The sequence below is a fragment of the Protobothrops mucrosquamatus genome, unplaced genomic scaffold (assembly GCF_001527695.2).
Source record: "Protobothrops mucrosquamatus isolate PMUCROS unplaced genomic scaffold, P.Mucros_1.0 scaffold1681, whole genome shotgun sequence".
Lineage (NCBI taxonomy): Eukaryota > Metazoa > Chordata > Lepidosauria > Squamata > Viperidae > Protobothrops > Protobothrops mucrosquamatus.
The window spans coordinates 388-15,924 of record NW_015387837.1 but is presented as its reverse complement, the minus strand read 5'-3'; the positions used below and the strand labels follow the sequence as shown (position 1 = coordinate 15,924).

Here is a 15,537-nt window from a genome sequence, read left to right as displayed (position 1 = left end):
ATTATTGAAAGTGAATAGCTTTTTTTAACCAAGTCCTTCACTTCATTTGCAGACGTTTACAGCTTGGTGCAATTCTCATCTGCGGAAAGCTGGAACCCAGATTGAGAACATTGAAGATGATTTCAGAAATGGATTGAAACTGATGCTACTCTTGGAAGTCATTTCAGGTTTGTTTAAAGATGACACCTTGTCAAGATGTATTTCCAGCTCCGGAACCTGCCTCATGATTTTTCAATGTTGTGACAGTTCTGACTCTAAAAGTTGTTGCTGATCGAGATGCAACATTTATTATTAATTGCAGCCCTATTAATAGTATCCAAAAAACTAATATGTAAGATAGAAAAGAGAAAAAGGAAAGAAAAGGAAAGCAAATGCCACAATTGCAGAAGAAAAATATTCATATAATCACAACGCTTGTGCAGCAATCAGTTAATTGTTCCAATGGACCATTCTCAATTTTGCTTTCTCTTTGTAGTATCCAGGACTGCACTCTGTATTTTTAAATACAATTTTAATACATGTTGAAATCATTTTAATTAATATTTATTGAAAAACCTCGGTTATTAGTTTATAACATTATAATGAAACTAAATACTAGTATAATTATATAATATAACTATACTATTGTTCTATAAAAGACTTCAAAAAATAACCTTATCTGTTGTATTAAAAAAAGTATATAATGAAAAGAAAAAGAAAAGGCTGTATACTTGAAGTTCTAAGGAGAAGAAGAAAGAACCAAAATGATAAAAAAGAAAATTAAAAAAAACACCAGCATCTTAAGAACCCAGACAATTAAAGAACTAAACCAAATTAAAAACTTAGAAGTACCCCTTATCTAAACTGTATCTAATTCTAAATATTTATATTAAACTATAGTCACATAAACATATTTCACTTTAAACATTATGACATTGAAGCATAATCACTTTCTCTTTCACTTCTCTTTTGGAGTTGCATAAATTTGAATGCAAATGCATCAAAGCAAATTTTATTAAGACAGCTTTTGGAGCCTGGGAGCAAGCATATGTCCAATCTTTTTACAACAGTTCAAACTCAACATATACAAATTTCTTCATAGATGGAAATATAACAGTTTTTGGAGAGACAGTTTAACACAACATTAGCGTTTTCAACCCATAATTGGCTTTCAAGAACCTCATTAACATGATAATGTTATGTAACCAATAGGAATTACAAGTGGACATGTCATGGCATATAAGATAAAATTTCTTCAAATTTATTATATTTCTAGCATAAAGAAATAGAGGCCAACTGTTTTTTAAATAATATCTTTATTCTATGGAATAATCTGAAGTAAGACCTTGGAATAGAATAGTGCGGTAAATGCCATTTTCAAATCCTTTATTGCTGTGTTTAGAGCAGAGTTCTAGGTACCCTATGGTCCTTTAGATCAGTGGTTCTCAACCTTTTTAATGCCGTGACCCCAACCGGTCGTAAGTCAAGGACTAAACCGGTCGTAAGTCGAGGACTAAACCGGTCGTAAGTTGAGGACTAAACCGGTCGTAAGTCGAGGACTACCCAACCGGTCGTAAGTCAAGGACTTTCCCTGCCCGGGAGCGCCGCGCATGCGTGCTTCCGCCCCCTGCGCCGGCCGATGCGTAGCTGGCAAGCGGCAGAGACGGAGCAGGCCAACCACCAGCTGGCCCAGCCCAAGGGAGGTAAGGCACCCGCCGGAAAAGGGGAGAAAAAATGGCGGACAAAAAGAATGGCGGACAAAAAAAATGGCGGACAGCCTTGCTTGGCGACCCCCATGAAATGGTCGATCGACCCCAAATGGGGTCCCGACCCACAGGTTGAGAACCACTGCTTTAGATGTTGGTACAGAAACAGCCAGCATGGGCAATGATAACAGATGCTGAGAGCCATCACTGGTTCCTTTTCCTTGAATCTGGATTAAAAACTGGTACATTAATTTTTAATGCTTGAAGCATTCTAAAGGACTAAAAATTTAAACTAAAAAAATGAATCTACAAACTGTATTCTCATAACTGCAACCGTTTTTACCACATCAATAAAAGTAAACAATGAATCGATAAAAATAATGTAAAAGTAAGAGTCATTTTATTGCATTGTAAATGAGCTCAGTCATTAAAATACAGTAAATATTTAAGGAGGACTAGTTTTAATTTTTTTTATTTATGTATTTATTTATTAAATTTATATATCATCCAACTCACTCTGCAAAGCAATCTCTGGGTGGCTTACAATTAAAACCATAAATATAAAAATATTAAAAACATTAAGTACAGAGAAAAGAAGCAAAAGGCAAGTTTGGTGTGGTAGTTAGCATCTTCTCTGTTAATCCACCAGCCACCTTTAGTTTTAGGTAGCAAAGAGCATGCTTCTCTCACTAGAATAGTGCAGCCAGATTCCAATACTCACAAATGTTTTTGATTTTCTTTCCTGCAGGAGAAAGACTTCAGAAGCCAGATAGAGGAAAGATGCGCTTCCATAAAATTGCAAATGTCAACAAAGCTCTGGATTTCATAGCAAGCAAAGGTGTCAAACTTGTCTCAATTGGTGCAGAAGGTATGTGGAGAGTATCCATAACAAGAATTGTCATTTAGTCAGGAACCTACATTTTTAGTGCTGTTCGGGGTCACTGTATATACAATATACCTTCAAATACAACTACGTACTACATTTCAAAACACGTGTTTTTTCTATTGCACACTTCTTGTTTGAAAGTGGTGTAGCAGAGTGCTTGTTTTGAATAGACAAGGCCCTAGCATCTTCAGGTACTATTGAAAATACTCTTGCCACTCTTAAAATAGAATCAGATTTAAAAGTAGAACTATGAATCTGCCAGCAAAGTATCATGAAATAAGTATACACGAGGAACATAATGAATCCTAAATGACAGCTATCACATGTTATAATATTATTGATGACCCCGCTGTATATTATCCATTCCATTTATCTCTAGAAATTGTGGATGGCAATGTGAAAATGACCCTGGGTATGATATGGACAATCATCCTCCGTTTTGCTATTCAAGATATCTCAGTGGAAGGTAAGAATATTTATCTATATACTGGTAATGTTGCCTTCAATTTTTTGTGCCAAATAGAATTTATTCCAGGAATACAGATTGATTGAACTGGCTATATAGCTTTATTGACAACTGTGGATTCTGATGTAAATATTAGTCTAGCAATTAGACAACCTATAAAGAAGCATTTAGGACTAAAGGCTGTCTGAATTTGCTGATCTGCTTTCTTCTTTATTATTATTTCTAGTAGGGCAAACAGATCCCACAAGGAAACAGAAATGTGAATTATATTCTCTTCTTCAAAAATGCATTAAGATGTGTGATACTTTTACATCCAACAATCTGCCTCTCCTACAAGTGGACTGATCAATTGGAAACATTGAGTTCCTTGTGAATCATAGGGCTAAATTAGATGATAGGTTATATAAACAGTATGTCACCCTGATTAGCTTTTTATTTTGCACATTTACTTGTAAGCAGCTTTAACAAGTGCTACCAATTGGTTGTCCTTATCTGGCTTGGAAATTAAATAGGGCCAAGCCCGATTAGCACATGGTTGGAAGCTATCAGAGAATACCAACTTGTAGGCAGCATTGGGAAATTGAAAAAATACCTCAGAAGAAGGTAACAGCAAACCAATTCCATACTGTTGATAGGAAAACAGCATGGATGGATCCACCAAGTAATCAGGAGTCAAACTTAGTTCAAAGGAGACTTTAGCTTTACTGTAGCTATTTGCAATCTCAAATTATTTCCCCCTTATGGGAACAAATTATTATTATTAAAAACAACTTCATATGGCCAAATGTAAAATTTAAAGAAAGCTTTGTACATAAACAGAGAGAAATAAACCTACATAAACACACACAGAGAGGTAATTGTGAAGGTTGGTAGGAAGATTAGACACCTGCTTTCAGGTACAGCATTCTTGACAGAGATCTTGTTTGATAACTATTATTTTCTTATCATCAAGTAAATATAGTAGTAACATACAGTTTTGTATTCTCTAGTCCTAATTCATTTGGGAGGGAAGGTGTAGATCTATGGTCATTATCTCCTTGAAGAAAGAAAACAGGGGTATCATTATGTATGATAATGATTGAATTAATTTGCTGGAATCTTTTTGACATCTTTTCATGAACTGGGATCTTTTTGCACTGTAGAAGAATTCCACTTAGACTTTGATTTAATATATTCCATGTCATTCGCTTGTTATTCTGTCCCACCCAACCATAATTTGATAGTAAAGTTGAAGGGTGTTTTTTTTTTTTTTAGTAAAATAAGGCAGTGAGCTAATGTCTATACAGGGATGTCAAACTGCCAGCCCATGGGCCGGTTTCATCATACTGAAACCGCGCCCACCCCATTGCCGGCAATGCAAAAAGAGTCACGATACGTTGCGACACATCATGTGACATGGTGAGTTTGACACCGTGGTCTATAATGTCCTCAGATTGTTGTGGTGACTTGGCTCTGGAAACTCTCTTGTATGAGCTTCCTACTCAACATGATCATCTGAATCCAGCTTCCAAGTGAAGCAGTCAGAACAAACTATATAACAGAAGAACAACCACAAAGAAAATACAACATAGACTATTTATATATATATATAAGAATGCACAAATATCTGTCTTTCAAACACAAAAGAATTTCATGTCAGGCTTTTCCAAATGAACGATAATAGTGATTCAAGAATGCAGCTCTCTCCTAAATTATTCTTATTACAAGATCTGGAAATACAGTTAAATAAGAAATTCAGAACAAGTATAGAATGAAAGTCCTATTTATAGGAGTGGCCAGGTTCAAATCATGTCCCTCTTTCTCCTGCCTGCACAATATAGTGGTTGACAGCCTCTTGTTTTCTCCTCTGGTTGGGAGGAAAAATTGACACTCTTATTACTGTAATGGGCCTGTAGGGCCTCAGGTCCTTTGCTTCTGCCTTCCCACTTTGGTATATAGCTCAGCAGATGGATAGTTTGGCGATGCTTGGAATGGACTTTCCATTTTCTATGAGATGATTATCCATCCAGTAAAGATAATGGGACATTTTATGATCTTGTACTGAGAGAAATACTAGAATTTGGTGCACTGGAGTTATGATACAAGGAGTGTAATGGTTTCTGTTCTGGGGAAAATATATTTTATCCAATTGAATGATAACGTGGGAAATTGGAGAATTATTTGGGAGTGTCATATGTAGATACTGCAGTGTTTTATGCACTTTTGTAAAGATTTTTTAATATCATAAAACATTGAAGTGAATAATTTGGGCAGCTATAGATTCTTCGCCAAACTGTGAACATGCACATTTTACTCAAGCAAACAGCTACCATCCATTACAGTATACAATATGTAGCAGATCAACCGATTTTTATACTTCGTTGGTTAATTTAGAGAATAATTATTCCTGACAAATTTACTTTACCTGATTCTATTGTACCAATTAAATCTTTTTAAAAAAGAAATTTCTTATGAATGATGACATCATTCCTGAGTCAGTGAAGCAGGATATAAATATTAAAGAAAAATAACTGATGAACGGACGGCTACATGATGGAAAAAAATCATATGGAAAGTCTACAATCAATTCTAGAGTTTCTTGTTCGTATAAATGCCCCTTGTTTTGTAACACTTTTGTAACAAAGTGTTAATTTTGAATCATTGCATTTTATAAGAAACCATACAGAAGAAAGAGAGAGAGTTATTTTCCTAACTAAACTGGATAGTGTATTCACTATTTTTCTGGTACAGATTTCCTTGGAAACACTTTGTGTATCTGTTGAATTAAACAACATCATCTGAGATAGATGCCCAACCCTCTAAGTCAGCTGAAGATCTGCTATTTACTGTAGCGAGCAGTTTGAAGTTCTGTTATTCTTTATAAATCTTCTTTGATGGTATTTTCAGAGACATCTGCCAAAGAAGGACTGCTGTTGTGGTGTCAAAGAAAAACGGCACCTTACCGAAATGTGAACATTCAAAATTTCCATCTTAGGTAAAGTAAATCATTTATAGATGTAAAGACTTCACTGTTCATCATGTAGATGGTTTTTATCTTTGCTGGTACAGTTGGAAATGGAGAGCACACAATACATCATATTTTCTTTGCAGTTTGAGAAGGACCAGGAATAACTCTACAAGGCTAGTATGAGTATCGGGGCTCCCAGATTATTCTAGCCATTAAAATGGACACCTTATATGAAAGAAGTCAGCAGTGTGATTATTTCACATGTTACCATGGTTGTTCTTTGACTGGTGAGGCCTAATTAGAGGAAATTACTACAACTAATGTGTGGGGGAATAAACAGAAGTCCCGATTGTAGTGTACTCACAACAAAACATAAAAATCAAACATTGTCATTTTCTGTCTTATCTCCATCTGCACAAAATAAATCTGTTGTGTATTTTCTAGAAATCAATTTATATTGCAAGTATGTTGAAATTTCCACAAATAGTGGAAGAAAGATACCCTTCACAGAATCTATAGAGTGAAAATTGGGCATTGTGGCATGATTAATAAATGCTATTTTTTTCTCCAGTAGTTGCTGCTGAGATTCAAAAAAAGAAAGATACTTGTTTTTGTTTTGGATCTAATCAGGTCATAAATAAATATGCAAGCTTTCAAGTTTCATAAAACTCTTACTCCAAAGAATAAAAACCTTAGGTGTACAGTGTGTAGAAAAATCCAAGACACAAATAATTTGAACATCAGATGTATTTAATGTTGTGGCTTTTGTTTTAATCTCTGTACAATGCCCAGAGTTACCATTGTGAGATGGGAGGCCATAGAAATTATGTACATACTTATATACATATAAGAATAGAAGTAAACATCTCTATTGTTGAAAATGGTCTCTTACCTACAGATAGTTAGGGTCTCTTGCCTGCAGGTAGTTAAGAACAGATTTTACCAAATATGCCGTTTTTATAGATAATAATTGTAATTATTGGATTGTTGGGCTTGGCTTCAAATGCCATTTTTATATGAAAAATGCATTAAAAGTGGAAAAATAAATAGACCCGGCTTCCCAAACCTGGCATCTTCAGAAGATCTGGGGCTAGGAGTGTTGGCTGAGACATTCTGTTAGGGAATGCAAGATAGACTATCTACTATAATATATCAAATAATTGACTCAGAAGAATTATACTTTCTCCTACATGAAACTTCCTACTCCTTATAAGGTATTAGAGAGAAGAACTCTCCTGTTTAATACATGTGTTACTATCTGGGTATGGTGTGCTATTTCCATGTTTGTGGTTCTAGACACAATCCGTTGGAGCGCTCAGAAATATATTACAAACATTTTCACTCCACCAGACTGTTTCAGAATGTGTGAGTGGTCTGGTCTTTTATTAGCTACTGGTTTAAAATTTTACTACTGATTTTCTAAATGATATACGAGCAATATTTTCTGAGCAACCCTAAATATGCCTTAGATACCTAAAAGTAAATAAAAAGATGGACAAACTACTGAGTGAAATCACCAGCCCACCTGCTCCAGCCAACTGTAATTTCTTGCACCAGGAAAAAATAAGTAAACAATCATTCACCATCTAGTGCACCGTGCATGAAATTTCTCTTGGGCTCTTTTCTGTACAAAAGTGACTACTGTCTAGGAAATTTGTCTTACAAGATAATGTCCTAAAACATCTTTGCCTTAGCAACATTTAAAATATGTTTGACTATGTCTTGAAACTAGATAACCTGGTTCACAAAATTATACTATGAATTTTTCCTGTGTTCTGCACCATTATATGAGATTTAGCCAAATTGGAACAACCACTGGAATTTTATGAGCTACTGCTATTGGACATGTGGTACAATTGCTGAATATTGTCAGACCTTGCACTGTCTGACAATACCAGTGTCATTAATATGTTGTCGCCTTATTTTTGGTTTCTTCTCATGAAGCTGGAAAGATGGCCTTGGTCTCTGTGCACTGATTCATAGACATCGACCAGATCTTATTGACTACTCCAAGCTTTCAAAGGTCATTAAGTTTGCTGGCATGGCATGATAACTTGCACCAATATGGCATGATGATTTGCACTGATTTGGCTCACATACTACATATGTATGTTTTGTAATTTGAAATGGGCCTTCTTTTTTGGCTCTTGACCTGCAGATATAGAACAGCCTTCCTGAACCAGGTGCCCTCCGTTAATTTTGAATTTCTCTCACTGATAATGGCCAATCAGTATGGTTAAGACAGCAAAGGGTGATCCCAAGTAAGTAAACCACATGCTATGAAAGTGGCTGAAAAGAATCCAGAAAAATAAGTTACTATTTGGACGAATCTACTCCTAGATGTCCTTGGCCTTGGGATACTCAATATAGGTCTGTCTCCTACACACAGCCAACTGGTCAGTCTATGAGCATTATAATCCTGAGTAAAGATGCATCATGTTAGAAAGTATTCAGTAGATGGTGCAACTCTGTGAAATATTTAACTGACATGAAGAGAAATAAAGTGCACAATATTTATATCCCACCAATTTCAGTAAAAATTAGTCATGTCTAAAAGCTCTCTGGATTATGCCAAAATAATCTGAGTATATTGACATTGTTTTGCTGTAGATTTGATGGGGGAATGTGTGCGCACTTGTGTGCATGTTAGTTTTTCTTTCTGCATGCCTTTCTTTGCTTTCTAGAAACCTTTGGAGAGCCATAGAGAATCTTCCTTTGCATTGATACATTGTTCATACAATGGGCAAAGCTGAAAAGCTCGATTTATGGGTGCCACACATTGTTTGGTTCATATACAGCATAAGTTAAATGGCCGGCATAACTAATAACTAAGCTTTTAGTTTACCAAGATGGTAAACACAGCAAAGTTACATCCATACGTTTGTGTGTCTGTCTGAAGTTTACAGGGGAAATCCTGAAGGGCAGGGAAGGTGAAAGCACGAGCCCTCAAGAGAAGGCAGCACCAACAACTACTTCCAAGATTTATCTTACCAGAACAGTTTTTCAATAGCTCTCTAGTAATGTCAGTATCATGCATTTGAGTAAATTTCACTGAAATATTTTTTTTTAAAGTAAAGTTACGGTATAAGGACAGCTGCTTAATTTCCATATTATGTAAACATACTTGGCAGTAAGAGTGTCAGCAGGGCATGGTTAAAAAAAATGTCAAGATGGAAGACACAGTGCAATGAAATTCTGCCGGGTTTTTACATGCTTCCTGGGAGAGAATTTAATCTTATTTTAAAATGCTGCTATTGAGTGAAACCCTAACATATTCTGTCCTTGCTTTTGAATTGCTGCAACCTTGCTTAAAATAGGGCACTTACCAATTGTAATTTCTGCTTCCTGTGTAGGATGACCCTCTGGGAAATATAAACCTGGCCATGGAAATTGCTGAAAAACACCTGGATATCCCAAAGATGTTGGATGCAGAAGGTATAAGTTAATGTGCTTTTAATAGGCAGCAGGTTGCAACTGTTAAAGTCTTTTCTTCCCATATATTATAAGAAAAGGATCTCCTTCACATAGCTATTTATCAAACAGCATTTAACCTGTTGGTTTCTGTTTAGACTGTAATAAGAAAATGCTCTCTGATGTAATTGAAATTAATAGTAGTGGGGAGGGCAATTTTGAGTCTCCCCCCCTCTTTTCATTTAGCTATTCCTCAAAAACTCCATGCTTTCCAAGTAATTCAGAAACATAAATCCAGAACTTTCAAGTAAAATATCATCTGAAGACCTGTATCAGTTAGAATTATTTTTTTAAATCCAGCTAAAATAATTGTCTTCTGAAATTCCTGGTACCTAAAACAATGCAGCAAGTCATGGACAAGAAGACCAGACTATGCAATTGAACCTGATCCCTTTTTTATGTTTGTTGTTTGTACGAGACACTTTAAAAGGATCAGGGCTTCATTTCTGGGGTTGCAGCTGCCATCTTGACTTTTTTTTCAGTCCAGGCAGCAGAGACATAACAACATATCCTTAAACATCTTTGAAGAATATTAGCATTAGTCCTGAATATTGTCAATTGAGAGCAATATCTATCAGCACAGTTTAGCCATGCTTTCCCTGAAAATCTTCCCTGAAGATAATTCAGATCTATGAAATGATTTGTCATCCCATCTTTTTATTATTGCAGTCAAGAGCAAAAAAGACTTGATTTTTGGTGTTTCTGTAGTGTTGAGATACTAGTCCCCATCTAATGTTGCTGGAGAACTATTGCTGGAATTGGGTATGTCTAGTTTAATGAAGAGAAGTACTAGGGGTAACATGATAGCAGTGTTCCAATATCTCAGGGACTGTCACAAGGAAGAGGGAGTCAAGCTATTCTCAAAAGCACCTGAAGCAGGACAAGAAGTGATGGATGGAAACTAATGAAAGAGAGAAGCAATCTAGAACTAAGGAGAAATTTCCTGACAGTTAGAATAGTTAGTCAGTGGAACAACCTACCTCCAGAAGTTGTAAATGCTCCAACACTGGAAGTTTTTAAGAAGAGACTGGACAGCCATTTGTCTGAAATGGTATAGGGTTTCCTGCCTGAGCAGGGGTTGGACTAGAATAGCTCAAATTTCCCTTCCAACTCTATTATTGTTATTGTTATTGTTGCTATTCAGATTTACTTGCCTCATTTGGTATTCTACACCATAGTACAATACTACAATTGTTTCATGATTTACAACAGATAAGCAATTTTTGGTGTTCACTGGCACTTTTGAAATTTTGAAAGTATGGCTGGTACTTGCCTATTTAAGAACAGCTGCCATGGTGGAAGTGTCAATTTACTAGAAAAATAAAGGTATAAAAGAACCCACACTACTCTCCTGATGTTATTTATTGATTTTATCTTGGTCTTTCTACAGGGCTAAGTGGGTTCATTTTCAAATAAAGATCTGCCCTGCAGCTACTCATCTTGTTTGTTTTCGAAGGATGTGAGGTTTATGCAAGCCCAAGGCATTCTTATAAATACAGTACATTTTTAACATGCCACCTTCTCAATGATTTTCCCCCCAGTTTTAAAAAATGGAAGGGAAGTTTGGCAGGGCCAAGGGATATCTACTGGCTTCTTGCTTGCTACTTGTCTTTCTTTTGGAATGACTTAACAGTGTAATGTAGGATCATTAAGTCTCTTTTCTCCTGTTGTCATTGGACATATCCCAAGAAGAAGATTGTTTTATTTCAGGTTGAAATTAACTGTTAAAGTAATATGGATCTACAGTCCATGAAGGGAATAAAAGTCTTGATGGAAAATGATTTGAGATCTATAAACTTTATCTTCAATGAAAATACATGCTTTCATGGAATTCATCTTAACTGGAAGTGAATTGGGCAGCCTAATGTCAGAATTATGGGGGTATATGAGATGGAATCAAGGTTACCAGCCATGCTTTTTTAAATAATTGAGTAGTCAACCCTCTTGAAAAAGTTTCATGGCTTATCATTCTTGTTTTTCTTGGTGCTAAGAAAGTAGAGTGCTTTTGCTCTGTAGCTGCTGTCATACTGTATGGCTTTTTTGCTTATCCTGTGATTCCTTTCTGTTTTCTCTTTTTCTTTTTCTTTTTAGAAGATATAGTTTGCTCCCATATAAAATGCACAGGTAGTTTTCAGAAAGTCTTTGTTTAAAAAATAACTACAGTTGCTTCTTTCACACTTCCACACAATATCTGAAGGTCTGATCCATTCTTTGCATATTGGACAATATTAGATCTCTACAATGTGGAAGTAAAATAATAATAGCACTAAAATCTGTACTTGTATTTTGGAAAGATGATTCCTTTTAAAGAGTCAGAACAACAATGCAGATATTATTAATGACATACTACGTGGAATTGCAATACTATCTTTTTTTTTTCTAGAGAGGGCCTTTAACAGGTGGAAACTTCTAAGCATCCATCAGTAGTTTCCCTGTGCGTTCAGAAACACAATATATTGTTATCTCAGATTATAAAGTTTGGTCAGGCGAATCTCAGAACTTCAAACAATCTCTCTGTGTAATTATAGACATGGGCTATTCTCAGTGGGATGACAAAAGTCAAGTTGACAGACATGTCTGCAGGACTGAAGCCACGCCTGTAAAATGGGGGCAGAATATTGAATGTGAAGGTGCACCCAACTTCTTAACTATTTTGATTGTGTACACACTCCTGAATATACGCCAATGTCTTTGAAATCAAAGCATATAGTATGCCAGCACCTTATTTGTCTGCAAGCATTCCTCTCAAAAACCATGGATATTTTCAAATTTTGTTCTCCAGAATTTCCATTTTAGCTTCAATGCTTTCTTCTTCCAGTCTAAATGGCTCTAACATATAGAATAGAATAGAGTAGAGCTGGAAGGGACCTTGGAAGCCTTCTAGTCCAGCCCCCTGCTCAAACAGGAGAACCTATACCAACTCAGACAAGTGACTGTCTAGCTTCTTCTTAAAAATCTCCAGTGATGGAGCCCCCACAATTTCTGGGGGCAAGCTATTCCACTGGTTAATTGTCCTCACTGTCAGGAAGTTTCTCCTTAATTCCAGGTTGCTTCTCTCTTTGATCAGTTTCCAACCATTGTTTCTTGTCCTGCCCTCTGATGCTTTGGTGAATAACGGGACCCCCTCTTCTTTATGGCAGCCCCTCAAATACTGGAATACTATCATGTCTCCCCTATTTCTTCTTTTCTTTAAACTAGCCAAACTCAAGTCCTGTAGCTGTTCTTTGTATGTTTTAGTCTCCAGGCCTTTGATCATCTTAGTTGCTCTTCTCTGAATTTTTTCTAAACTCTCAACATCTTTTTTGTGATATGGTGACCAAAATTGGCTGCAGTATTCCAGGTGTGGTCTTACTAGGGTTTTATAAAGTGGTACTAATACCTTGCGTGATCTTGATTCTATGCCTCTGTTTATACAACCCAGGATTGTATTAGCTTTTTTTGCTGCTGCTGCACACTGCTGGCTCATGGTTAAGTGATCGTCCCTCTCACAGTTACTGTTTTTAAGTCAGCTCTTGCCCAATCTGTACTTGTACCTTTGATTTTTCCTGCCTAAATGTAAGACTTTGCTTTTCTCCACATTGAAACTCATTTTATTGGATAGGGCCCTTTGTTCAAGTTTGTCAAGATCTTTTTGGATCCTGAGTTTGTCTTCTGGGTTGTTGGCTACTCCTGCTGGTTTGATGTCATCTGCATATTTGATGAGTATCCCTTCAATTCCCTCATCTAAGTCATTGATGAAGATATTGAAGAGTACTGGGCTAAGATGGAACTTTGTGGCACCCCACTGCTTACTTCTCTCCATGTGGATGTAGTGCTGTTGAGGACTACTCGTTGAATACTGTTTGCCAGCCAGCTACAGATCCATCTGGTGATGATGTTGTCTATTCCACCTTTTTCTAGTTTACCAAGGAGTAGGTTGTGGTCTACTTTATCAAATGCCTTACTGAGGTCTAAGTATATTATGTCCACAGTATTTTGCTGGTCTATTAGTTTAGTCACTTTGCCGAAAAATGAAATAAGATTGTTTTGGCATGATCTGTATTTAACAATATGTTAAAGAGAACAAAATGTAGCACTTGTTGTGTCTCCCTTGCTTTCTACTGTTCTTCTACATATTGTGCTCATTTTCTTTCTTTTTGTCTTTTCTGATAGACATTGTGAATACCCCCAAGCCTGATGAAAGAGCAATCATGACTTACGTTTCTTGCTTCTACCATGCTTTTGCTGGAGCTGAGCAGGTATTCATCATCATTTTTGGGACTGCTTTGTGTGTTTCAGCTTCCATAGGTTTTCATTAGCCCTGAAACCACTTTGCTTTTTTAATTGGGGCTGACAAATACAGTAATTGGTGCTATTAGAAACACTGCAGTAATAGACATGCACAAACAAGCATATATAGATGCATACAGAATAAATAAAAACAGATAGCCCTCGACTTACGACCACAACTGATCCTCAAATTTTGGTTGTAATTTTTTGTGGCAATTAAGCGAGACACCCACATGATCACCTCACTCAATGAGCACAATCCCAGTTCTCTGCATTGCGGTCATTAAGCAACCTTGCAAGGGTGCCTCAGTGGGTGGGTGGGGAGGCCTTGGGAGGCCTGGCGCTAACCAGCATGTGGAAACCTGCCACAGGTCAGCTAGGCCCAGCTATGTGTGAGCACCTTCCCAACTCCCAAGAGGCCTGCATCTCCTCCTTACCCACTGTGCCAGGATCCATTTATCTTTCCCTTCCCCTGTAGCCACTGAGAGGTGAACCAAGCTGATGCTAACCTAGAAAGCTAGTGAAAGCAAATTTCCTCAGGGCTAGAGAGGCTAGAGAACAAAAAGTCAGCCAGCAAAGTTCCTGTTCCTAGACCAGCCTTGAGAAAGATTGCCTTCAATAGCACTATAACCGCTGGGCCCACCTGGCAGCAACTGCAGGAAAAAGGACAGGTAAATGGCTCTGGCTGTGATGTGGCAGGTAGAAGATCCAGGCCTCTTGGGAATGGTGGGGATGGAAAGAGGAGGCCCACACACTGGTAGACCTAGCTGGCCAAGGCCTTTTGGCCCATGGCAGGTTTCTACATGCCAATGGCCTAGCTGGCTGAGGCCTCTCAGTCCTCCCAGTGGTGGAAGAGGGGTTGCAATGCTTCCAGAGCCATAAAGGTGATTGTACCTACATTTTTATCATTTGAGTGTGGGTGCTGCAATGATCAGAACTCCAGGCCGGGGTCATAATTCCCTTTGTTCAGCACTGTGATAATTTCAAATGGCCGCTGAATGAACGGTTATTAAGTTAAAGACTACCTGTATAATTATTGTGATAATTTTTTATCAGTTTTGCAAAGGCCATTACTGTTTTCAAAGCAAAACCTATCCCTGGGGGGGGGAATCTTTTTTTGCAGCATTAAAGCAGTTAATAGTGATAGAAGGAAAGCATTTCTCTAATATGATTAGACTGTCTAAATTATTCAGATTCAGTATAAATATTTTAAGTTTTCAGACTGTACTCTGGTGAAGTCTGAGATTTTTCTGCAGCTAATCATCACTGAGGAGCACAACAAGGACAGACAAGCTTCTTAAAAAAACCGTTTATCTTTGTTACTAAACTATTGCAAAACTAGAACTGCCATAAGAATATCAGTGTTGCTGGGATTAGACCTCCAGGAATTTCTCAGCCAAGGTGGCTATTGGTCATGTGGACTGGATATAGTAGTCTCTAGATATGTGGAGATTTAGTCTTTTTGTGAAAGACTCAGATCCAGCAGGGTCATAATCCACTAGCTGTGAGGACAGATGGTGTCCCCAGACATATCACATAATTTTTTGCTGTGTGAAGAGATTCCAGGTTATACTAGATATGGAGGATAATATTTGGCTGCAAAGTGAAACCAGGATTTTATTAAAAATTATTGCCACTTAATGAGTCATCCTCACTTTATTATTTTCCGGGTAAAACTTCAGAGGTAAGTTAATTTGTTTCTCTTTTTTACCTCCTTCCCTCAGTCCTTTATTATCAGTCCCTCCTAGATAATAGCATAGATTCCCTTAACGTCGTATTTTGTGATTGTGCACTGATAATTTGTTGTTTACAT

The 15,537-nt window shown here is 37.0% G+C and overlaps 1 protein-coding gene across 1 annotated transcript in view; it reads left to right on the top strand.

The window, feature by feature from the left end:
* LOC107293648 (alpha-actinin-2-like) overlaps positions 1 to 13,693 on the top strand; it is a gene marked incomplete at its 3' end in the record, with an annotated part of 27,754 nt that extends 14,061 nt beyond the window's left edge. The window contains exons 2-8 of the mRNA XM_015822806.1: positions 53 to 167; positions 2,434 to 2,553; positions 2,951 to 3,037; positions 5,924 to 6,011; positions 7,929 to 8,007; positions 9,338 to 9,419; positions 13,608 to 13,693. Coding sequence (XP_015678292.1) covers positions 53 to 167; positions 2,434 to 2,553; positions 2,951 to 3,037; positions 5,924 to 6,011; positions 7,929 to 8,007; positions 9,338 to 9,419; positions 13,608 to 13,693 — 657 coding nt within the window. The remainder of the gene's footprint in view (positions 1 to 52; positions 168 to 2,433; positions 2,554 to 2,950; positions 3,038 to 5,923; positions 6,012 to 7,928; positions 8,008 to 9,337; positions 9,420 to 13,607) is intronic.
* Between the last annotated feature and the right edge of the window lie 1,844 nt (positions 13,694 to 15,537).